The sequence below is a fragment of the Ischnura elegans genome, chromosome 6 (genome assembly GCF_921293095.1).
Source record: "Ischnura elegans chromosome 6, ioIscEleg1.1, whole genome shotgun sequence".
NCBI lineage: Eukaryota > Metazoa > Arthropoda > Insecta > Odonata > Coenagrionidae > Ischnura > Ischnura elegans.
In genome coordinates, this window is record NC_060251.1 from 88,069,482 (window position 1) to 88,094,746 (window position 25,265).

The 25,265-nt window shown below is 40.0% G+C and overlaps 1 protein-coding gene across 1 annotated transcript in view; it reads right to left on the reverse strand.

Annotated features, from left to right (window-relative positions):
* Nucleotides 1–24,756, reverse strand: part of LOC124161124 (fibroin heavy chain-like) — a 32,474-nt gene extending 7,718 nt beyond the window's left edge. Inside the window, exon 1 of the mRNA XM_046537346.1 lies at nucleotides 24,449–24,756. Coding sequence (XP_046393302.1) covers nucleotides 24,449–24,457 — 9 coding nt within the window. The 5' untranslated portion in view covers nucleotides 24,458–24,756. The remainder of the gene's footprint in view (nucleotides 1–24,448) is intronic.
* Between the last annotated feature and the right edge of the window lie 509 nt (nucleotides 24,757–25,265).

Genomic DNA, 25,265 nt, shown 5'->3' on the forward strand with positions numbered 1-25,265 from the left:
AGGTTTCACACGGCTACGATTTCAGTTCCCTAACAATTCGCGTTTTCCCTAGGTTCTCACCTCTATTGCACTCTTAGATTGTTATATCATTTTTTCACGAGGCGCGAAATTTCACATCTTCAAATTGCCTGTTTTGCTCAATCGGTAGGCAATCTGTTTAGAAATTGAGCTTGGGTATTTTGCCTCCCCACACCATTTCTTTAAGAGTTCTTACTTTCCCTTACGGCGAAAATGACCGCAGCTGTAGGTCGCCTCCCTTTGATGCATGCTAATAGAATCTCTCTCGTGGTAAAGGGCTTAAGGTAATTGACCTCTAAACTACCTTTTTCGTTGATGTACCGCATAATTGAAGTCTTCCCCATCTCTTCACACGCCAATCAAACCAAATTTCGGATTACAGATTCGGGTAGGAGATCGGTAATGGTTCTCAGCTGATTCCAAGGTTCCATCTGTGACAGGTTCCGTCTCTAATGTAAGGCGCTCGACGATGGCGTAGTCGAGAGAAGAAAAAAAAACAAGTTCAAAGGATGGATGTTCACTTTCACTTCTGCACTATAGGTACTCTAGGTATACAGCCGGATCCAGTGAAAAGAGGAAGGATGGAAATATTTCATTCGAGATTGTTCGTACGGTTTAGAGCAACGACACCTCTCGTCAATTGCAGAGCTCCCTATTTTGGCGAGCTAATAGGGGTTGATGCTTGATATGATGCCCCTAAGCACCTTCGAGCTGTTATAGGTTGTGCGATCTCACCTCTCTTCCGCTTGCCCACCGGCGTTGACTATCGTTAGCTCTTTCAACGGGATAAACCCTCAGGGTACAATTTTTGCCAATTTTATAAATGATAGATGCATTGGTGTTAGAAGTGTGTAACTTAATATGTTAAAAGCCCCTTGTACTATAAACGGGTGATAAAAATCTCCTGCTCTGCTGCTGATAAAATTGTTGAACAAATATTTTCAAATTTTCCCTTATACCTATATAAATACATTATTTTTTCCGGAGTACTAATTTTCATCAATCAAGTTGTATTTAACGATTTCAAATTCATCGTTGGTATTTCCGAGTGGAACGATGAATTGATAGACATGGTGGGCGAAGAAAGGAAACTTCTTGATGAGATGCTGAGGAGACAGAAGGTTTTGATGGAGCGACCGCGAAAGTTTTTCACTGCAATATATTTATGGGCCCTATTACAGAAATATGCTGAAGTGTTGATTCTGACCCAAGTTAGACTCGGTTGCCACGTTGGTATTACGAGACCTCTCTGGAGTCCCGACTCAAATTGAGTCGCCAAGCTCCTAGATGTCCATCGCCATCCCCTCACGTTTTTGAAATGAAACATCTCTCGTAAAAAACTTTAACTTGTCATGATGTGCTCCAGAAATGCTAGTTTTTCATGAGCAGGAATACAGGAATGTAAAAAGTTTAAATTAATGTATTATTTTGTGTACTTTACTACGGTTATTTTGGCTCAAGTAATGCGAGTTGAGGTTAGTTTCTGAAATATTTACCTTTGCTGTTGGTAACGATCACAATGCACAAGGTTCCTATTGGCTTACTATTTGCTTTGCAAGGATACCTAATAATGTTACAATGAATATTGGTGGCGTGGAGAGTTTTCCTACGTCTGATGTTTTGTGTTTTAAAACTATTCAAATGAATAATTTCCAATCTTATCAGAAGGAGCATTGTACTACTGTTTCCTCGAATTTGTTAACATCGAAAAGGTGTATGAAGTTTAAACCTGAAGATCGTTTAATTCGTATTTCAGTGTGAATGTGAGTGAAAACTCAAGATTGAGTCAGGTTCCGGACCTAAGTGTCAGGACTTTGGAGGCCACACAGGGCGCTGAAATTGAAAATAGGGGACATTCAATAGGAAGGCAGCGGAGATTTCAACGACCGGAACCCAGCGAACCACTCTTACTGTGACTCCATCTTCATCACTATTTTTTCCTCTCCCCTTCCGCGACCGGAGAAAACAATCGCTTTAGGCGCTTCAAGTGGTTTCGACTGATTCCTCAACTTACCCCCCCTTGCAATCTCCTCCAATTTTTGCGTCAAGATCGGAGAAATGGCGTGAAATGATGCTGCATGTAATGCGGGATCGGTTTACGAAATTTATTTCCGCTCAATAGAAAGCTGAAATTGCTCGCGTGATTGATGCCTCAATATTTCTCTCACGGACTGAATTCCAAAGCCCAAGGCTTCGTTATTTTGTGGATAGAAGTTATTGTTTCCGGAAGGGGTTGTAATAAATTCTCGGCATGGTATGATTGGAGGCAGTAGCTATAAACGGGCCGTTTTTCTTGATATTATCCTTACGTTAACGTCGCTATAACTATCGAGATGTTCGGTATTCTAACCTTCCGCATGCTTTCAAGGCTGCGTCATGTATGATATGGGATGAGATTTGAGTTTCTTCTCCCATAGTTTGCCAAGGGGTGAAATCATACTAAGGTTTATCATGATTGAGATATACTGTCTCTAAGTATAAATTTGCGTTGGTGTATGTTCACTGAAATGGATTTTTTTGAAAGGAAAAATCCTGATACTTGAAAGGTTGAATGCATCAATTTAAAAAAAGCTGTTCCGGGGTAGTTCACTTTAGAGGCAAGGGAGTACCGGTCTCAAACGCAAGTGTTGATAACATTCTATCTAGTAAGGCTCAAAATACATTTTATTGTGTAATGGAGAACTAATGAGAAACTTTTGAGAGGAATGATTGTTATTTTTTCAGGACTTAGCGACATGATGTACTCCTCAACTCTGAATTTGAATTATTTTGAATCCTGCTGGGATTTTGCTTGTTAATGTTTGTCATACTAAATTTTAATTAAAAGAATATATTGGCAAAATGATTTTCTTGGTTATGCGCAAGTGTGTATTGCAGCCAACTTAACAATCTCAGCTTAGTCAGGCTAATGGTTAACTTATACTTCTGCCCATTAATTTTAATTTTGTCATCAAGTATTTGTGTTAGAATCAATACTTCTCCGTTTTCATCCATACTTTCATCGATTATGGAAATTTTTTTCAAAACTACCAAATAAAAAGTGATATTTTGCGTTGTAACGGAACTAATTATGTAGCATATTTCTTTCTATATCAATCTAAAACTGATTCCAAAAATGACTCTTATAAGTAATAATTTTGCACTTGTCGTGTTCGATTTTAGGAACTGTAAATGTTGTAACTTCATGACGGCAATTATCTTAATTCTATATTCTGGGAAATTATTAAAGTATCTGACTGATATTTTTTAAATAGGATTTATTTTTGAATAATTATGCTTCTACTCCCAAAAAAATCTCGTTATCATTGAAAAGAAAACCTCGAAAATAAAACCCGGAGGCAAAAAATACATTTTGAAGGATCTAAATAGCATTATGCCCCGCTTAAATCCGTTACTGTAATACGGTTGAACGTTGATGGGTATTTTTCGTTATCCAGAAATCATATTATGATCGAGAAAGGGGATAACTATCATAAATTTTAATTCGGTCCTCACTCCGCCTTCTCCATAACTTAGAGGACTGAGAAACTTCATCAAGGTTCGATTTCGATTCTATATAGCTGGCTCGTCGTAATATATCACTCAAAAAAGGATCCAGAAATCTCTTTGATTTTTTAAATATAGCGTCGCACGCCCATCCACTTTAATTCCGAACAGATTGCCATTACTGCCGGCGTCTGAGACATCACCGCTGTACGCCACAGCATCCCGAAATTACAGAGAAAGACTCTCTGCAGGATAATGAGGAGGAGGGTGGAGTCGTAAATATTATCTACGTGTTCGAAATCACTTCGTAAAATGGGAAGAAGGAGGAAGGAATGTCATATCGCTAAATGTGTCGTTCGATGCTCGTAAAAACTCTCATTCGAGTCGGGAGAATTTTAGTCTCCGACCAGCTGACGGTGTTTAAAGAGAGAAGCAAATCGTTATGAATAAAAAATCTTTACTCCTCGTTTTTTTATTAATCGGCGGAGCGCGGTCCAAAACCGAATTTAAAATTAGGATGACCTTCCAACCGGCTCAAGGTTTTCCCATCCTACGTCCACCACACTCAAGTCGTCCCTTCCCTCGCTGTCGGTTGATGAACCGTCCTTTAACGAATCAGCTTTATCTCAGCTCTCCACCCGTCTGAGTCGACGGACAACATAATATTCCAAGAGCCCTCCAAACTCCTTACAAAACGAATGTCCTTCATCTGCATACTGCCCCGTTAGCGGGCGCAGGGGTGTGAGGCTGGTGGGATCATGGGGCGAGTCGTTAAAGAGGAGAGAAAAATCTAATAGGAGAATCATTTCATCCTGTCAGTCAGGCTTACGAACTTAGGAGCACATGGCGATATTTTGCGGAAGCATGTAACTGGTAGGTAACATAACATAAGACTATCGTCACTACCATGGGCAGATTTTTGGGGGGGTCAGGGGAAGCCTGGTCATAGTAATTTTCCGAGAAAAGTGTGAAACTTGTCAATTCATGTTCAATGAAAACAAACCATGGTAAGTTTTAATGAGTTTTAGCCTTATATACTTAGTACTAAAAATTCTGTTTTCAGAGGCCAATTTAAAAATATGTTCCAGGGGAGGGGCCGGAGGACTTTTGTGGATGTACGTAACTGGAAAATAATGACAGAAAAACGATTGTGTGGTCCGTAGTTTCACTGGCTGGTATTTCTTAACCCCTAAACCCCCTGGAAGATTTCAGACCCCAACATAAAGCTATAAACTCTGTCATACGTAGTCTACCCAACTCTGTCATGCCCATAGTCACTACGTTACGGCCATTAAGGCCGTTTTACACGGGGCAAGGAATTGCGCAGGTTAGAGCTGCATTAATTTCTAAAATGGCGTGGAATTGCGCGAATGCATGAACGAAATTAGAACAGGGGCTATTTTTCCGTCTCGCATCCACGCATTCTCGCATGTGTTCTAGTAATTCACCGCTTTACACGACGCAATTTTGATTGCGCCTTCGCACGTACGTCAGAATGCGCAATTCCGTGTACCGTGCAAAACGGCCTTTAGAGACGATTCTCTGTTACCAAGTGGACCAACTCACTTGGTTGACAACGCGATTCGAACGATTTCAATGAAATCACCGGGAAAGCACGAGACGCGCGTACTTCAGCCCTCCCTCTCCCCAGTGAGGCGAGGCACGAGGCGAAAATATTTCGTGGGTAGGCGGATGGTGCCGCGTGGGTTGCCGGGAGATAAATGAATGATCCGCGGGAGGGGTTTAATGGGCCGCCGGCAGTTCATTGAATGCGGCCGCGGTGAGTAATGAACGCCTCGAGAGGGCCTCGGCTTCCGTTCGCTCCGCACGCTTTGTCTCTCGACGCGCGGGGGCACCCTTCGACGCCCCCCCACCGGCTCCACCCTCCTCCATCATCGTGTCCACGGGGGCGAGATGTCAGACGGGGGTCGCCAGCGGGGGTCCAAGCGATGCGATATGCCGGAACGTGCATCGAAGCCCATCGGAAATGAGCAAGGTTGACGCCTTAATGCATCGTTTTGAAGGATTTACAATTATGTTATGTAGATGAGTAAATGATTGCAAGGAACTGGTCGTTTCGGGAATTGCTTCTAATTCGGTAAGGCATTTTAATTTTTTCTGCTGTCCAAGCGATGCGATATGCTGGACCACGCATCGCATACTTCGATGCCCGTCGGCATTGAGCCAGGTTGACGCCTTATACATCGTTTTGAAGGATTTACAATTATGTTATATAGATTAGTGAATGCTTGCAAGGAACTGATCTTTCCGGGTATTACTTCTAATTCGGTAGAGCATTTTAATTTTTTCTGCTGTCCAAGCGATGCGATATGCTGGACCACGCATCGCCTACATCGAAGCCCGTCGGCATTGAGCCAGTTTGACGCTTTGTGAATCCTTTCGAAGGATTTACAATTCTTTTTTGAAGATACGTTGATTATCTCTATCGTCTCAGGTTCAACTCGGTGGAAGTTCATTTTATCGTTAATGAAATAAAAAATATTTGCTGTATGCCACCAATTTATTTTTATGCACGAGTAGTTTCGACGCAGAGGCGTTATCCTCGGGTACAATAATGGTCAAAGATCTCTCTATACCCGAGGATGACTTCGCTGCGTCGAAACTAGTGGTACTTAAGAATAAAGAGTTGAAATAAAAAAATTATTTTATTAACCATGCGTTAATTTTTAATAGGAGCTGGTATTTAGGAGTCATACTTCAAATTGGGCTGAGCTATTTATTTTTTCACAAGTCAGAATTTCATAAAAAACTGCAGTTGACTCAGCAAAAAAGTCTTGTATCTGGAATGATAATGAAATCAAATCTCAACGGCATGTATTCAGGTGAACTCTTCTCTCTTTCATTAAGATCAGAACCTGGGTTGGAAACAAAAAGGAAAAATGATTGAAGATTTTCCCTTAAAATGTAACTTGTCTATTTAGCAACAAATTCGGTTGTCAGGTTAACGGCAGTACATTTCAGCTAAATCATACAATGACTGTATATTATGATTAAGCTTTTGACAAATTTAAGTATACCGGGACTAGCCACGGTGATAACTTCACGGAATCACCCGCAATTTCGCACAAACTCTTAATAATTCCCTTCTTAGCTTTAAACTCTCAGTGGTTGTGTTGGCGACTGAAGAAAATATGAAAAACAAAAATGGTCGAAATATAATAATATTTTTGTTCAAGTTTTATTCCGTAAAGCATTAAATGGCACGAGGCTGACGAAACTAACCTTGTTTTGGATATGGTGTGAAACTGGAAACCAAGCTGATTCTAAAATCATGCGTGACTTATAATAGGATTTCCTTCGTAATGATGGACGGCTGCTCATAGCGCCATAGACTTTTGCGTGTAGTCTTGGGCCAGCATGTTAAATCGTGCGGCGGCATATCACTTTGACGGCTGACGGCAGGCGGTCCGGCCGCCGCCACGCGCCTCTTAAACCGACGTCCGTCCATCTAGCTGTCCACCCGCTCACCACGGTCCCGCATTGTGGTCGAGTGCGGCTCTTAACCATTCATGCCATACTGCCTTAGAGTTGACGACCGGAAAATCGTGGGAGGCTCCGTTGATGGACTCGAATGCGCTATTCAATCCGACTATTTTATTCCATATTTTTGTAAATAGGCATTGTAATAAAAATATTGATTTCACTTGCGATATCCTTCAATGTTGAAAATATATAATTACACAAAATAGGTCTACGGTAATTCACTGAAGTAATTTTGAGGAAGAAAGTGCGTTGATTTACTCTCAAGAACCAAGAACCTTGTTGGAATTGAAGAAATAAAAAATTTTCCTTTTTCAACATGGAGATTTATTTTGTTCTACCATGGTTTCGTTACTGCGTAACATTTTGAAAATATTATATATATTAAAATAGTTTGTGTTATACATCTTTTCATGGCAGCGTAACGTTTTCAAAATGGCACACCTTATTAATGTTAAAGGGACATCATAATAAAGGTATATCTTGCGTCCCAAATGCAAAGATTTTCTCTTTGAGGTAAAATTTTGAAAATGTTACGCTCTAACGAAACCATAGTCGGAAAAAAAACTCACCATGATTAAAAGCAGTTTTTGTTCCTTCAACACCTACAATGAAGGATTTCAACCAATTCACGCCCGCTACTTTTACTTATTAACTTCAGTAGTTTTTCTGTCTTTTTTTCTATCGCTTCCCCTGAAAATTTCCACGTGTCGCGTTCGCCGTGAGACGATGGTCGGGACACCGTTAACGGCAACAAGATCGGCCGGTTGAGCTCTTTCTCTCCCTCTTTCTCTCATTTTCTCCTCCTCTCGCCGATACATTACGTCAGATTAAAAGTGATTAGCGAACGGGTTGAGCAGCTCGACCGATGACGCCTAGACCGCTCGCATTTCTCCCAAACGGTCGCGTGTGTTGAGTTATGAGCGCACCGAAGCCACTCTCGCTTTCAGAAATGTAATTTAAAAAGTGGAAACGAAGTGCCAAAATTTTCCCCCGATTATATATTCAGACTGGAAACGTTCGAGATGTGAGTGTGGAGAAGAATGGAGAAGGTAAAGCGTACGGAGAGGAGGGGGAACGAGGAAGTGCTGGACATGGTGGGCGAGGAGAGGCAGCTCCTGGATGAGATACGGAGGAGACAGAAGGTACGGAAGGAGCGAGTACTTAGCGGGGAGGGGATGATGAAAACTGTGTTTGATAGTAGAATGCTGGGTAAACGAGGGTGAGATAGGAAGAGAATATGATTTTTAGACAAAATGGAAGGGCTTACAGTGCATTGAAGAGTGAAGTGCTTGAGGTAAGGGGTGGCCCCCAGAATACTATTTAAGTACTCCATGAAAACCTACCTTAATCGGTAGAATATTTTGATGATGATATGTGATAATATATCTAAACATCACTCTGAAGCCTTAAGAGGACGGATAACTTCCGCTTGAATGGTTTTATTCGGTCTTTTATCGTGATCTATGACGTTTTTGTTTTAAACTTAAGGTTTGATTTAGAAAATTTTAGATTTTTTGAAGCACACCTTTTCCTCTTTAAACTGTGTCCCAATGAAAATGGACTGATTATGGGGAGAAAGAAGGGTTCCCTGTGTCTCTTTAAATTATTTCTCCCCAATAGAAAATGAAGAATCGTTTTTCGCCTTGCCAAGTTAATTCTGAGAAGTATCCGAGACCAAAGGTTAACTCATTACGCATATATTTGTCGAACGTTGATTATTTTTATGAAAGGATTCCTTAAGACTAAATAAAGGTTTATGCAATTAATGATAAAGGTATATATTTTATCTCAAATGTAGAGATTTTTCTCTTTGTGGTAAACTTTTCTTGAGAAACCAGCTCTTAATTGACGAGAGTTTATTCTTTATTCCCTGAAATTTCAAGATGGTAGCTTGAATTTAGGACAAGTAATACGTTACGAAAAAGTACCGGTCAAAAGCAGTAGTGATGCGCCCTTTTAAGCTTTCCAAATCCCTAAAGTGTAATTTTAGCCCATCTAATAAAAAATCCGCTCCCGTTGCGGGTGAGCTAAAGTTTTATCGCTCCATAAAGCAAGGCCGTATGCTGTACACCGAGGGCGGGGCGCCGTCTCTTCTCCTCCGCTATTCTGACTGCTTCTCCTCGGAATCTTTTCGTGTTGGTCCGTTCCGACGGCAATCCCTCGTTCACTCCGAAAGGTGGTGAGATCGGCTCCTTTAATGACCGCATAAATTTGGAACGGAGTTGTTCGCTTCCGCACTTTTCCCCTGGGATGGACCGATAATGCGGAGAAAGAAGGCTTCCACGTGTCTCTTAAAATTGTTTCACCCCGACAGAAATTGCGAAATCATTTTTCGGCCTACAAAATTATTTTTACGTGAAACGAAAGGTTAATGTATCGTGTATAAATTCATTAAACGTTGCAAATTTTTGTGAACTTATTCCTTCTGCTTCCAGGTGAAATACAGAGGAGACAGAAAGTATGGATGCAAGGAGTACTTAGCGAGGAGGGGATGTTGAAAACAGTGTGATAGGGTAGAATGTTAGATACACGAGGGAGAGGGAGGAAGAAAATAGGGTATTTTAAAAATAGAATGAAATGGAGTAGGCCTTACAGTGATTTGAAGGGGTAAGAGCTTGAAACAAGGAGATGCTCCCGGAGAAGCTCCTACCCTGTATGTTTTAATTGCGTCTTTTAGCAGGTAAATCGATGAAATTGGTACTCAAATGGATAGTTAGTTGTACATGAGGGAGTTATCGAGACATTTAATTCATTTTCGAAATTTATCACCCTGATTTTTCCCTTTATGCTCTGTTCTTAATCTGAAATTTATTGAACGTGTCATATATTTTTGGTTAACTTGGTTAAAGTTCTAATATGATAAGATCTGATTTTCAGTAGGAGATTATACTAAAAAACGCATTGGAATAAAAAGTCGAAAATATAAATATAAAATTAAAAGTTTATCCCGAACAAAGTGCTTTATTATGATAGCAACCTTTCCGATACATAGGGTGATTTTACCTTCAATTGAATTTCCATTTGATATTTATTTAAAGTCTATTTGGGCTTATAGGAGTGAGCCATGAATATTTCATCCCACCCATCCCTCAAAGGCGAAAATGCATCCATAGATCTAATGTGGAAATTGTCACGCAAGCTTTCTCCCGTTTTCTTTGCAGGCGAAGGTGAGTAAAGGGACTGTTGGAAGATGCCAATAAAGTTACCTTGGAATTTGTGGACAATACGCATGTGACCGGAATCGGGGAGATGCTTGTCGAGGGAAAGTTAATGTTGGCATCCAAGTACACGCTGGGAGGACAACGAGGGACCGAGGATTTCCCGTTCATGTCTAAAACCCACGCTCAGATCACTGCGTTCCGTGAATTCTCCGCATGCCACTATGATTGCAATTTATATTACGAATGGAATGATCGGGTTGTTCAACCTTACCCAAAACTTTTTCAATATATTCACGATATTTATAGTATATATGTACAAAAAGACTTCACAAAAAAGTAATTCCTACATTTTAGTCTTGAAAGAAAGGTTAAAATTCAACAAAGTTGATGCCTGCTTGCGAAGTTCGCGACATTCTCAGATTTCTGGACCAGTTTTTCTAGTTTATTGGTACACTGTGTAGCTCAACATGGTCATTTGACTAGATCAGAGTGAGTTCAGTTACTTCCCTTGTTATTTGTCTGGAAAGGGTAAAGATATTCGATCTTCCTACGCTGACTGCCCTAAAAACTAATAAGCGGATCACTAAACGGAAAAATGGGTTTTAATATTCTATCACGAAAAAAATATGGAAGGAATTGAAAGAGTAGGCTACTGATTGGTGAACCAAAGCTTGGAAGTTCTACGCAAGGTGGGTGAGGATAGAAAACCGCTAAAGGAGATGTAAGAGCTGTCGGAGGGTTTAGATGTAGCGTGTGCCTTAGGGTGAAGAGAAGAAAAAGGATGGTGAAGACCGTGGTAGAGGGAAGTATATTGGAAAGTGTGGAATGGTGGATTTAGAACGAGTTTCATTGGTATAACGAAGAGTAATTGGACTCTCGCCCAACTTATGATAGAAATAGGGTGCGAAAATCATTACAGGCGATGATGAAAACTGATATTGGCGTATTCTGGTGGTATCGCACCTTAACCAGTTGATTCTTTTTAATAGATATCTGGTTTAGCTATAATTAAGGTTTTGTTAACCAGCCCATTATTCAATCCCTTTCGCTTACGCATGATCTTGATGTTAAAGGCTCGGGTTTACCGTTGCGACAAGCTAACCGATAGGCGTGTGTTACAGTGTCTTGAGTTGTGCACCCATCTATCTGCCCTGAGTGAGGCGTTACGTAGGCTTACTATTGGAAAGTACATTCCGTGTACATTGATCGTTTTTCACCGAGTGAAACACCCCCTATGCGGCGTGGAACATGTTTTGTAGTTACCAAGCGATCCCCGGAAATGCAAATACCAGTCTTTTAGGTAACTCTTCATTCGAACAACTCCCAGCCGGCCAGTCCACCACAAGAAAAAAATCATAGTGTAACTTTCTCTCCCCTTTTCTTGAGGGAAATGTCCGGTCATGAATATGCATGAAGAATATCAGCGGGTAAATATAACGACTTGGCTCTCGAGAAACTTGCACGTAAACCCACGAGGATTTGTTTAGGTGGTAAAATTGTCGATCATGATTAGAAGTGCTTTTAAATCAATGCTTACAATCCATTACAGTTTTTGCACATGGCTTGGGACTCGTGTTGTTTTTCAAATGGTTAACATCATGGTAATGGTTATACTGTTTTCACCAGATTGTTTGTTTGTTTTGTAAATGAAGTTGATTTTTACTTTATCATAATTTCCATAAAGAGATAATATAATCTGTTTCCGAGATGACCATAGCCATTTTCATTCCGAATTATTTTTGGTTTATTTAGGTTTGGAGAGTGGTGATTTAACTATTCATTGAAAAATATTGAAAAGTACCTATTTGAATTTTTCGTCTCAATGGAAAACATGTCAGAGAAAACTCGAATACCACCAATTCTTAGTGTGACTTCCAAGGAAAACGTTTTCGGGAAAGAAGGGCAATTAACTCTTATTGAAGCTGTCAAAAACCCTTTTAGTTTTTTCAACACGTTTTGAGTGTGACATAATTAAGGTGATGAGTAATTTATGTTCTCCTCATTTTAACTAAAATTGATTTCTTCGGTTCCTGGGATTTCCTCGCACGTTTTATGATAATAATGAGGCGTTTTAAAAATATGATGATTGAATTTGAGGTTGTGCGTATGTCATATCCAATATTCGAAAAAGTAATGCTTTGAGAACAAAGGAGGGTCGGGAAGAAAAAATAACTTGCAGCTCCAGAAACTTCGAACAATATAGTTATGCAAAAATTAGGATAAACGGTGGTCTTTTTTATCGCGTGAGCATTTGACAATAATTTTTATATTAACTAAAATAATCCTAGCTCCTTGATTTTATTTCTGTGTGAGTGAATTCAACGCCTGAGGAATGTGCTATATAATGCCAACTAATTCATCACTATGGAAGGTTAGAACGTAGGAATAATGGTAGTTTTTTTCCACAGCTGAAATTTGAAGTAGCTTCTTTCTTTGATCGTAAGATTTCTTAAACCTGGTTTAAACCTACTTAAAAATGGTTTCTTTTAAAGAAAGCTAAGTGAGATTATTCTTGCGTGCACATTCCTTGCAGGCTGAAAGGAATATCTCCTCACATTACTGCCTATCTCGATTGTTGGTGCATATACCATCGTGACTCACAAAGGAGCATAACTTTTATCGCCAGATTGTTTCAAGATGAGGCACAACCATTGATGGTAATCGGAACAAATGCATCGAGTTTCCTGAAAGGGGAAAGCTAGGGAGGTGACCTTCATATTTTTAATACGTTTGGGTTAGCAATGAAAGGCACTTCGTTACTTCTACTTCATTATTGTTTTTTTACTTTCACTAAATTACTTTTAGTTACTTTATTCAAAAAATACTACCGGCTTTGGCTGTTACGCCATTATCAAGTACTTAAATACTGTATTTATGGTATTTATCTACATAAATAAGTACATAAATACTATATTTAGGTATTAATATACTTGATACTTTTGGTTTCTCCCGAATACCCATTTTATTTTCCCCCTTTTCTCTGAGTATGAAAATGTTAGCGGAGGGAGGTGGGTGGGCTTCTTGGATGGGGCAGGGGTTTTCTTCTCTCGTGAATAAATTTGCTTTGGCGAAGGCATAACCTCCTCACTCGGGTGACGGGCGGAACGAAATGGACCGTCCGGTTGACCATATGTGCTGGAGGGCGCCTCCTGCAGCGTGTGGTCTCCACCCCACCCAGAACTTTCCAACAAGAATTCGCTCTCCTTCCCCATCCCTCTCCCCGCATCGCTCCCAATTCTCTTCCGTGCACATGTGTACCCCACCCCTTCTACCACATCTCTTCCTCGTAACGCCTTCTTCTCCTCCCCCCCTCCGGATTTTTTAAGCGGGCTGACGAAATTTGTCGCTCCTTGAATCCTTCCTGTATTACCGCAGTTTTTTGTGAGGCGTTTGATAACTCAACGGGACTGCATGACGGAGGCCCAATTCCATCTCATGGAAGGCATTTTTCTGTTGCCACTTCGGTCGCATTTTATTTGGCTTTCAAAAATGTCCGCGGCGCGGTGATGAGTGCAATGCGATCCAATTTATTCCAGCATTTTGCGGTCTAGTCTTCGCAAATGCGAGGAATACCATTGAAAAGTTACGAATTTGATACATCACATCATCATGAATCTAAATTTCGGTTCAAACTCACTAATTATACTTTATTTCTCCGTGAAACTCGGATCAATTTGTCCGTCAGTGACGCGAGTGGTGACCTCTGGAAACCCATTAAAATACGGGGTGCATAGGCGGATTTAGGGGGGGCACGTTCCCCCTAGACTCTTAAAAAAAAGAGATATTTAATAAGGTTATCATTACGTTCGTTTTTTTTGTATTGTGGAGCCTCAATCATTTAATTTCATATTAAGTAATTGCTTTCGCATTAAAATTAAGAGAATATTTCCTGCAGTGATTGTTGTATGTCATTTTTAATCTCAAACATGAGAAGACTGTGTGCGTGTCAGACCCTTGTTCCTCCCTCCCAGAAAAAATCCTGGCGAATGACAAAACATCTAGAGGCCGACTTGAGGATCCTCTTTTGTGATATCCGTGTAATAACTATTTGAAAATCCAGACATGTGGGTCGCCAACTATTGGCCGAATTCGGATGTACAGCTCCTAGGATACATAGGATAGTCGTTACCGTAGAGTTGACAAGTCATTGAGGTATTGGTTATTTTCTGATTTCTCTTTTTATTTTATGAGTATTAAGCTCTCCTAATGTCGTAATTAATATATTTTAAGCATTAATATTTATGTATAGATCCTTTTAGCTCCATTCTTTGTTAGCCAAAGAGATAAGTTAGAGAGTGGATCATTTTTTCGATTTGAATTCGGAAATTAATGTAACATCTAGCCACTTCCATTCAACGATACCACCTGTGACGAAAAATTATCTAATGTATTGCTGAGGTTAACATAAATCAGTTATCCTACTTGGGTTGTGTTCTAAGATTCGTTTTTGAATTAAAAAAAATCAAATTAAATTTATTGTTTGGATAAGAATAGTAAAAAATACTAGATATCTTCGGTGATGTCAATGGTATTCATGTTAAAGGGCTCCAAAAATTTGGAATAGAAAGTTATTTTCGAGTGGTTTTCGCGTTCACCTGTGTGTCTATACTTCTGAGGGTCTATATTGCGATGCTTATCCCTTTAGTTTCCAAGCTGAGGAAGAATCAGATTAGGCGAATGAATATCGTTTCCTATAAGAATGGACACAGCGGTAAACCCAAAAACCAAGAAACCTCAAACCAACCCGCGGAAACTATTTCACCTCGGCGTTTGGAAGAATTTGGATGGTGGAGGGCAAAATATTTATTTGAAGTCGGCCGAAACACGGGTATCATTGGTTACTCAAACTCACCTAAGCTTTTCGAAAAATTTCATTTGTCCAGATTTTATATCTCGATTCATATATACTTGCTATTTCAGCTGTAAGAAGATTCTTTTTGTAGTAGAATTCCCCCTATTCGCCGGTGAAATTCTACTGACTATTTTTTTCTTGTTTCTCCCAATGCTGATTAATCGGCTTCCTAGATAGCAAAACTCTTCCACCTCTTAAAGCTTTTTTTTTAGTTTAATGTTGGTCCTAGTCTCCCTACCTAATATTATTGCCCTTAGCCAGTGTTCGTAGTCTCCTTAGCATTTGGTGGAACTGGACGTAGTACTATCGGTTCTTCAAATTTTATTAGCTTCGTTTGAAGTCTGCATGCTCCACAGAAAATTTATTCGTGAATATGTTTTACCTAGACTCATGTTTTCTTGCTATCCCAACCACATATTCTTCGCTGTAAGTAGATCATTCTTTTAATAGAATACCCAAATCGCCGGTGCTATTCTACGGACTATTTTTTCTTACTTCTCCCATTGCTGATTAATTGAATAACTAGGTAACAAAACTCTTCAACTCTTCAAGCTATTATTTTCCTAATTCAATCTCAATTCCAGTTAGATTGATCGTTGACGAGTTTTTTTGTGAATATGTATCGATAGCAATGACACAAACAGCGGTAGTAATGCAGACAGCTCTTGATAGTGATGTGTAAACATTGAAACTGGTTTAGCTAACTTGAAAGTGTGGAAAATTACTACAACTGTTTGTATCATTACTATTAATCCACTCTCCGTGCCTAATATTGTAATATATCACCAGTGATCGTAGTCTCTTTAGAATTAGGTGCAACTGGGCGAAGCTGTAACGGTTCATGAAATTTAATTAGATTCATATGAACTCTGCATGCTCTTCATATAATTTGTTGGTGAAGATGTTTTACGTCGACTCATGTTTTCTTGCTCTCCCCAATACCCGTTTTTCATTTTAAGCATATTATTATTTTAGTGGAATACCCTAATCGTGGGATATATCAATTTTTTCTTATTTATCCCATTGGAGATTAATTGGTTTCCTAGTTAGCAAAACTCTTTCATCCCTTCAATCTTTTGTTTCCCTATTCTAATGTTAGTCCCAGTCTCCATGCTCAATATTATTCTAAATCGCCACTGTACGTAGTCTCTTCAGCATTAGGTGGGACTGGGCGTAGCAGTAGCGGTGCGCAATCCCCATCGAGTATGCGGAGGGCAAGGGAGGAGGGAAGGGTTGCGTCGTGGGGTGAGGGCCAAGGCAGGGAGGAAACCAGAATGACGAGGCTTCGCGTCAGAAAGTTTGTCGAATCTGCAAGAGACCGGATCGGGCGGAGGGGTGGAGAGCAGAGCACGCGGAGGAGGAGAAGCGCGGGAGGTGGTGGTGGAGTGGAAGAGGAAGAAAGTGCCCCACAACGTCCAATGCCCACCACTCTCGCGGGCTCGAGCGCATTTATTACGACGGAGGGGAAGGAGAGTAAAAGGGTCGGGCGTTGGGGGGAGAAGCGTGCGGATATAGGATTGGAATGGGTAAAGATCTTCGATGTTCCTTCGCTTACTGCCCTGTAAACAGATAAGCGGATCACGGAAAAATTGGTTCTAATTTTCTTTCAGGAAAAAAATGGAAAGAACGGAGATTATCCATGATAAAAACTACAGATGGTAATTTCCAGTGGCGGATCCAGGATGGGCACAAGGCGGTGGCTAAGTAGGGAGCAATCTCTCAGCAGTATTGCGGGTCCGAACAAAACTACCATTCCATCTAGTGTAAAATGGATATTCAAGGGGGGGGGGGGTAAAGGGGCTGCCATAGCCCCCCTATAGATCCACCACTGGTAATTTCTACACTTTGATGCAAGACTCAACTACCATGGTGGGTACTCAAGTTATGTAATGAAGAGTGGAGATTACCATTTGTAGTTTTATCACGGGCATATTCGCACTTCCACCAAGGGAAGCCTGAAACGATTTTACACGTAAGTATGGTGAGGGTAGGGCATTCAAGGGTGAAGTAGAGCTAGAAAGTTCTATGCAAGGTGGGTGGGGAGAGTAAACAGCTGAAGGAGATAAAAGAACTTTCAGAGGGATTAGATGCAGCGTGTACCTAGGGACAATGGGGTGAAGAAGACCATGGTAAAGGGTGAAACGTGGAATGAGGTCTAATTTTACTGAAGAGTAATTGGACTCGCTCCTAACTTATGGCAGGAAAACGCAGCGAAAATGATAGCAGTCAACGATAAAAACGGATACTGGCGTATTCTGGTGGTGGCGTTCCTAGACTAGTTGATTCTTCTTAATAAGAATCTCATTTAGCTATAATTGAGGTTTTGTTTACCAGCAAGTTCTAAGGGAGGACCCCCGAATTCCCCGGGAAGGAGGGCCCCATCATGAGCCCCAGCCGAGGGCCGCCAATCACCCCACACCACCCACGAGTGTGTTTTTCATTGTCTTTGAGTAGTGCACCCATCTGTCTGCCCCGAGTGAGGAGTTACGTAGCCTTAAAATCATCAGATGATACATGTGGAGCATGTTTATCTATGGAAGCGAGGCTTGGACGTTGACAGCAGCAGAGAAGTCAAGAGTGGAATCATTCGAAATGTGGTGCTACCGAAGAATGATGAAGATAAAATGGATAGAAAGTGTAAGTGACGAGGAAGTGCTAAGAAGAGTGGGGCAAAAGAGAAGTGTCTCAAAAACCTTAAGCGGAAGATGAGACAACTTTATTGGCTATATTATGAGACTTAAATGGCCTGATGAAAACAATCGTAGAAGGACAGGTGGAAGGGAAGAAGGGCAAGGGACGACCTCGAATGAGTTACATAGAACGGGTTATAGAAAATGTAAAAAGAGAAGGAATACGTCACTGTGAAAAGGCTAGCAAATAGGAGAGAGGATTGGAGAGCTGCGTCAAGCCAATCTTAGGATTGTTGACTTATGATGATGACAGTTGGAAAGTACATTCCGTGTACATCATGGGAACGGTTATTTGGAGGAGGAGGAGGAGGAATAAGCTGCCAGCGAACAAGTCCATCTCATTTCGTACCCCTCGTGCTGTTATTATTATAAAACATCGACGCATTAATTACGTGTGCGCGCGTGTGTCTGCGAGTTTCATTTCCTGCTCCCAATACTTGTCCTGACGATGTCGAAGTCGATTCGCCATTTTTTTTGTTGCTCTCATTTCGCGCACTCTTTTTTTTTTGGCGGTGAAATTTCGGATGGGCCTCGCAACTTAGGAAGCTTAGGGAGCGGGTTTTTTTTTACCTCGGCGTCACCCGCCCAGGTGATGGACGGTATCTTATTTCACGAGGCTTACGTGATTCGGCGGTGTAAAATTTCGGGCGATCGGTGCGCGAAGTTTTCCCTTCATGTCTTGCTGTGGGCCACACGGAAAACTGGCTGGAAGAAGATGACGCGAAGAAAGTTTTAAAAGTTTTCCGGGCGACTGGATTTTGGAGTTAATTAGGAGCAAATTTGACCACTTTGGGCCTAAAGGCATGGGAAACCGTATTATTTTTGGATTTTTAAATATAAAGGGCTGTTATGTTTGGACTGAAATTGGGAGGTTAATTTGATTACGTTATATTAGCTCGTGTCTGTTAGCTAGATTATTCACATTTAATAAACCCATTCCTAATGAAATGGGGTTGTAATATTTGTTTTTCTCTAATGCGTGTTTTGATCATTCTTTTTTTTAGAGGTTCCCGTTGTTCCAAATCATTTATGTTGAATGATAAAAATGAATTAGCTCACTATACTTAAGTTATAATTTATGTCGTAATACATTAGTTTTCTGCATTATACACTTAAAATCAACAGTGATTTCAGTCCTTTTCGCTTTTGATTATGACAAATATGGAGGAGGATTTTATTTTTGAGTGCTTACAATTCGGAATATTTAATTACTCATCATCATCCTTGAAATGACGCTTTGTGTCTCTGATAAAATACGAGAAATGTAATTCTTTTCGGAGTAAGAATTTTGTAAATTTCATATCCCAAATGTCATTGAAAAGCAATGTCGTATTAACGGCGATTAATGATACTAAGTTGAAATAGAATACGCAGTCTTTCGCATGCTGAGATAACTTAATGCATTTGAAGTAAGAGAGAGATTGAATCCGAGTAATCTTTGGTATAAGTTCAATGTAACTTAAGAATTTAAATTTGAATTGGATAAATTATTTGGATGCACTGATATTTATTAAATACTTAAACGAAGTTCCATTTCATTTTTCCATTACCTTTTGTTCACTATTTCCTGATTTACTTGCTTTTCCAAGATTGGCACGGGAAATGAAATTATACGCTGTTAGGCCTTGACTTAAGTAATGAAACAGATGTTTTTAAAGGGGTCATAACAAAGGTGCGAAGTAATTAATTATTTATACGGTAGGTTTCCATGTGCGGATATAAAAAAATGCATTGTGGTCTATGGCCCAGTTTTTGAAGATCATGGCCAGATTTGCATCCTGGAGACTTGAACGCTCGATAATCAGTTAATGGTGATCGATCATGACGACTGGTTAGAGTCATACTTTTGCGGTGGCTAACAGTTTTTATTGTAATCATTAAGCATACGCAATGATAACTCAGTTTTAAAAGATACTCCTCTATCATCCTTATTCCTGCCAAAAGGGCTACTTGAATTATGCCTGGTGAATATGCTTGTTTAAAATATGAAACCTCTTGCAATGATGTACCATGACTTTTGATATATTTTTTTCACTGTGAATGTGATTAAAAAAAAGAGAAAATTATTCTGTCGTCCAAGGAATATTTTTACGCGAAGATTTAACTGCTTGAAATGGAAAAATGTGAGTTAAGATCTAATGCTTGCCGTCTTTATTTTCTTGATTTGTATCAATTACTCAGAGACAAACCTGTTAAAAACAACAATTTTCTCTAAAGAAAGTATTGATTTATCATTTTATCAAATACAAACCGTTAATTTACTTTGTGCTTATATTTTAGACTGCTGATTTAGCGAGTAAATTTAGTGGTGTGCGTAGCTCATTTATCGTTTATCCCCATTTAACGCGCTGAAACGGTAAAAATCGGATCATTATTGATTGTAGGTAATTTCACGGACACGTGACGGCGCCTTGAGCTCCATTCATGGTGTGGATAAACTTCGCGTAAATGGTACATGATATCGAGTGTTAACTTTCATTGGATCTTGACTCACCAATTATGGCCTTGCTGTTACAATTAAGCTGCTACTTCATGTCTTATTTTCTGTTCAATACTGAGATTTCCATAATCTCGCTCTCAGTTATAAAGTGTGCATGTACGGCAAGTTGAATGTTTTAACCTGTCCCCCTATATATGTTCATCGGACAAGGAGGAAGAAGTTACACGTGGAGGTGGATCATTGGACTAATGGAGTGGATTTTTCAAAATAAGTGCTCAATGTAGGTCAAAAATCTGGCTCAGCTTCCATTTTCATTTGAACTGGAGTGAAAAACTCAATCGTCGATTTTGGAGCGTTCGTGGTATAATGATCTAGTTAGACCTAGATAATGTACCAGATTCCTTAAAAGGCAACGCGCTCGATTTATAAACGATTAGGTCAATTAGCTTCGCGGTCACGATTTTACTCGTGTGAGAACAAGTCCCTGCCTTGCCGCCAATCAGTGCACTGGATTTGAACTGGCGACCCGTGGACAAGAAACTAGAACTTTGACCGGTACTTTGTTTTGCCTAATCTTCACAGGCTCTGGCTGCGAGAATTTCTTCAATTATCAAGTAGCCTTTGGCTTGTTATATGCAATACTTCCCATGGTCCTAGAGCTATCAGGATTCGTCTTTTTGATAAACTTCCAACAAAGTACAAAGAAATTTAAAAAATAATATTTTTCAGCAAAACATTAAAGTTATGCTACAGGAAAAACTTTATTACTCACTTATTGAATACCTCCTAGATGAGGAATTACGATTGTATACTGCACAGCTTAAATGTTTATGTGTTTAACTGACGTATCTTATATCATGTAAAATGATCCTTGGACAGAAATGAATATGAAAATGAATAAATGAATATCTTCTCTGAAGCTAGACTTGCCTCTTTTGGATTGGCCGCGAGGTCCAGATGCCGAGAAATAAACAATTAGTATCGAACGAGAAATAATGAACTCTACGGCCTCTGAAGTAAAATGAAGAGTGAAAAAAACTCCTCTGGCCGTAATAATGGTGTTTCTTCCCCCAGTTAATTGAATAAGAACGTAAAAAATAAGGTTTGCGAAACTCTAAGAATATTATGCAAATTATGATTCCCGAGAAATTCAGAGCCAGAATTTTTTTTGAACAGGTTCTTGAAAGGAACCGCTATTGAAAAGTAACTATCCTAGGTCTGAATATTTTCCCATCATAGACTGTTTTCTATATATTCCATCTATGCATTTATTTGATGAATATGATTTGTGAATTAAATTTTTTAGAAAGGGAGAAAAATCTAAATGGAAGTACCCAGAGAAGGATCTATCATGCAAAGCGTATATGATGCCCGAAGGAAGACAGCGAAAATAAGTACGCATTGCTGTCTTTTTTATAGCACGGTATTAATTTAAATTAAATATTATTTCTTAAATTAAATATTATTAAATATTTACCTTTTCTCGTAAGTAATATTTCTAATTAAATTAAAATCTGAGTTGACAATAATACATTAAAGATGTTATTGAAATAGCGGCAATCGTCCAGGATCAAAGCAATACTGCGATGCTATAGTGCCATGTTCGTCTAAAAACCTGATAACTAAACGAAGCAAGGCAAGGGTTTGTAAGATATGGAAATTTAAATACCGCTGTAATATTTAATGAGAAAGTGAACTGTGAAGGAATGTTTTTTCCTTATCTCCAACTTTCACCACTATGAACTCCCACTCATATCTTACCATGGGCTCTCAAATGTTACCATCGTGGAAAACGGGGAAGGTAAATAGTGTAATACCAACAATCTGAATTCGTGTAAACATAAAATATTCAATGTAAACGGCAAGTTTTACCACCAAAGAATCAAATGATTGACGTTATCACACTTGAAAATCTTTACGACAGTACTTCGTAATGGTCAAATTTGCCGCAGAAATTCGAAGCTATGATTTGGAACGATGGACTGAATTGAATTTAAATGCAAATGTCAAGGTGTTTCAGAAACTGATGTGACACGATAAAATGGTAAACAAGACGATAATATATTGTTGATGGGAATCGTGATCGATCACTCAACAGCCGACACCTTTTGTATCACATCCCATCTTAATCGCTAACGCCTAGCGTTGAACGGGAAGAACTAGTTTGCTTCGGAACTCCTAAGGGAGTCAACTCGTTCAAGCGTGGCTTTTTGGTTCACAATCTGCTATTTCACATTAGACCTTATGCCCTTAAATCCTACCATAACGTAATTGGAAGTCTATTCCTACAGTTATAGGGGTACTCATTTGAAAATCCTCCATCGTGGAAAAGGAAAACAAAAACGTAAACTCAGAGTGTAACGGTTATGTGGTTGTTGAGGTTACGGTGTATGGTTCTGTGGTGGTATTTTTTTAAAATGTCAAGCGTCCTTATGTTTCGGTGAACAGAAGGCTCTGGTCTAGGTTTTAATTATTCCGATGTTTAAATTATCCTGGTCAGGCAGGCAATTGAAATCCAAAACACCGGGATAATTTCAACCTTGATGAGTGCCTGATGCTCGGCGAATAATGGAGAAATTAGATTCGAAAACGGAGTGAAAATATACGAAAATTACCGAAAAAAGAAGATAATTTATTGTTATCGGTTTGCGAAAGCTTCAATAAATTAGTGACTGTTTAGGAGTTCCTTGCATTTTCACCTCAAGATGACATATTGTTGATTATTAAATTTTTACCATGGAATTAGAGATTTAGAATTTCTTTCCTATTAGGTAGAAAGATGGATAGGTTTTTGACTGAGTTGTCATCTCATATTCGTTCAGTGCGGGGGATTCAAACCAATGGTACGCGATCTAGAATTTCCCTGTTGAGCAATATTTTGGAACTTGAAGCCATATTAATGGTCTCAATCGCAATTTATAATTATATATGATGCATATAGGTGAAAAATAGGTTGTCATATACATGTGGCATCATAAATCCTTCAAATTCCTATGACGTCGAATATTTTTGCGTTTTTAATTATCGATTTTTCTACATCTACGATGAGAAAATGATTGATACCTATGTGCTTCCATCAAATTTTCTTAGTGAGACACTAAGGATTTCATTTATGTTGGAATCAAAATATAACCCTTTGGGAATTATAACCCTTTGGGAATCAAACCACGGGCTTGAAGGATCATTTTTAATTTAGTGGTTTTTGCAATGAAGGTACAAAATTGCAGGTTCGAGCCAATTGTTCGTGGTTCGAATCCTGTTCCCGGTAAACATTTTATCATACCGATTTATGTGAATCGATAAAGTTTAAGCCGATTTCTCTAGCCTCAAGTTGAGAGTTTGTTTATTGTTAAAATAAACTTGGCTATACAATCCCAAAAATATTTTACCGAAGGTGTTCCATTCAAGTGACATAATTCAAGGATTCTTGAGTCACCATTGGTTAGGGGATTTCTTGGCTTACGGCGTTTTGAGCAACACCAGGTCACTCATGATCAAGGATTACGCACTGAGGTTGATTGACTGGTAGTCCTTCGAAACTTCTTTCGATATAAAAGTTCCTACCCCGTCTACAACCCCTAAAAGCCCTAATGGATCACAAAATATTTTTCATCCAGACAAATAACTATATCTTATGATTAATAATTCTCAATATAATTTGAATATAACTTGAAATAATACTTAACTTAATGATAACGTAATTTGAAATATAGCTGAGCTTCTCATGGATTTTGTCTTTTCGCGATCAATTTTGCGAAGAGGTCCGACACACAATCCCTGATGCATTATTACGAAGTAATGCATGCAAACAGGAATTTTGTACGTGCACTGATGCAAAGTACACCTAGTATAAAATACGCAGCGTAAAAAGTCATAAACAGAACTATAGCCGAGTGATCTGGGTTTGAATTTTGGGCTAATACACGATAATATCCCGGAGAATTTCATCCATGTATATTATAATATTATCATATTATAATAATCATAGTACTCTACCGGTTAAGCCAGTTTTACATGGAGCATTATGCAAATATCCCTCTTGACCACCCCCCCCTAACTGTACTTCCCTTTTTACGTCGCATTTAGCCCGATTATTTTTCAATATATCTATAAATCCTTTTCTCTCCTCTAGCATCTCCCTTACCTAGCGATATTCCTTTAAACTCTGTTTTTATCACCCCAACCCCGTATAGCAAGCGATCCACCCCGACTCTTGTTCACCTTCGTATCTCCTCTTATTAAGCGTACCCTCGCTGTGCAACTATCATCCACTAGTCATCTCCCTCCGTGGACTCACCTTAAGCATTCTGGTGGCTTGTCCCCGTTATCTGGGAATATCTTCGAGTATCTCCTCGGTCCCTCACGAAACGTCCTCTTCAGCAATTCTCCAGTTCCTCCTCGGTCGAGGAGTGAGCGTGGAAGACTCTTTGGGGGTGCGCTTTGACGGGAGAATAACCTCCGGTCTTCACGGTGGCTTCACTCGGGAAAACCCTCACGAGCTTTGCAGAACAGTCTTTTTTTGTGGATTTCGGACGCTTCGTTCCCAGAGAACGGGGATTAAGCACAGCACTTGTGGAGGTCTCCGCTTGACCGATCGTCGGCGAGTGATGGAACGTGCACACTCCTGGTCCCTCTTATATATGTACACACGGGTCCACATGTGTGTGTTTGTGTGAGATCGCATGTACTATTAGCGGGGGAAAAAAACCACACACATGTGTTTCCCTCCTCCCCGCGTGCGGAGACCCGATCGGGAGCGAAGGTATGGGTCGGGTGGGCGTGGTGTGTGCCGTGAGTTTGCCCGAGAGAGGGGTGGTCGTTTTTGCCGCACCCCTGAACCCCCTCTACCCTTTCGTCGGTGGGTAGTGGTAGGGGTGGTGGTCGCAGCAGCTGAGAGAGGGCCGTGCCGGAAAGGGAAAGGGGATGGTGGACTTTGGTCCACTTCTTGGGAGGCGGCGGAGAGGGAAAGGGTTGGCTCCGAGTACAGCGGTTGCGTGCTCGAGTTGAGGGTTCACATACGAGTCGATGGTGTGGGACGAACATAGACCCCTCCTCCCGCCCCTCTCTCCCCCGCTCCCTGAAGAAGGCGAAACTCTCCACGCCGTGAGCCTTTA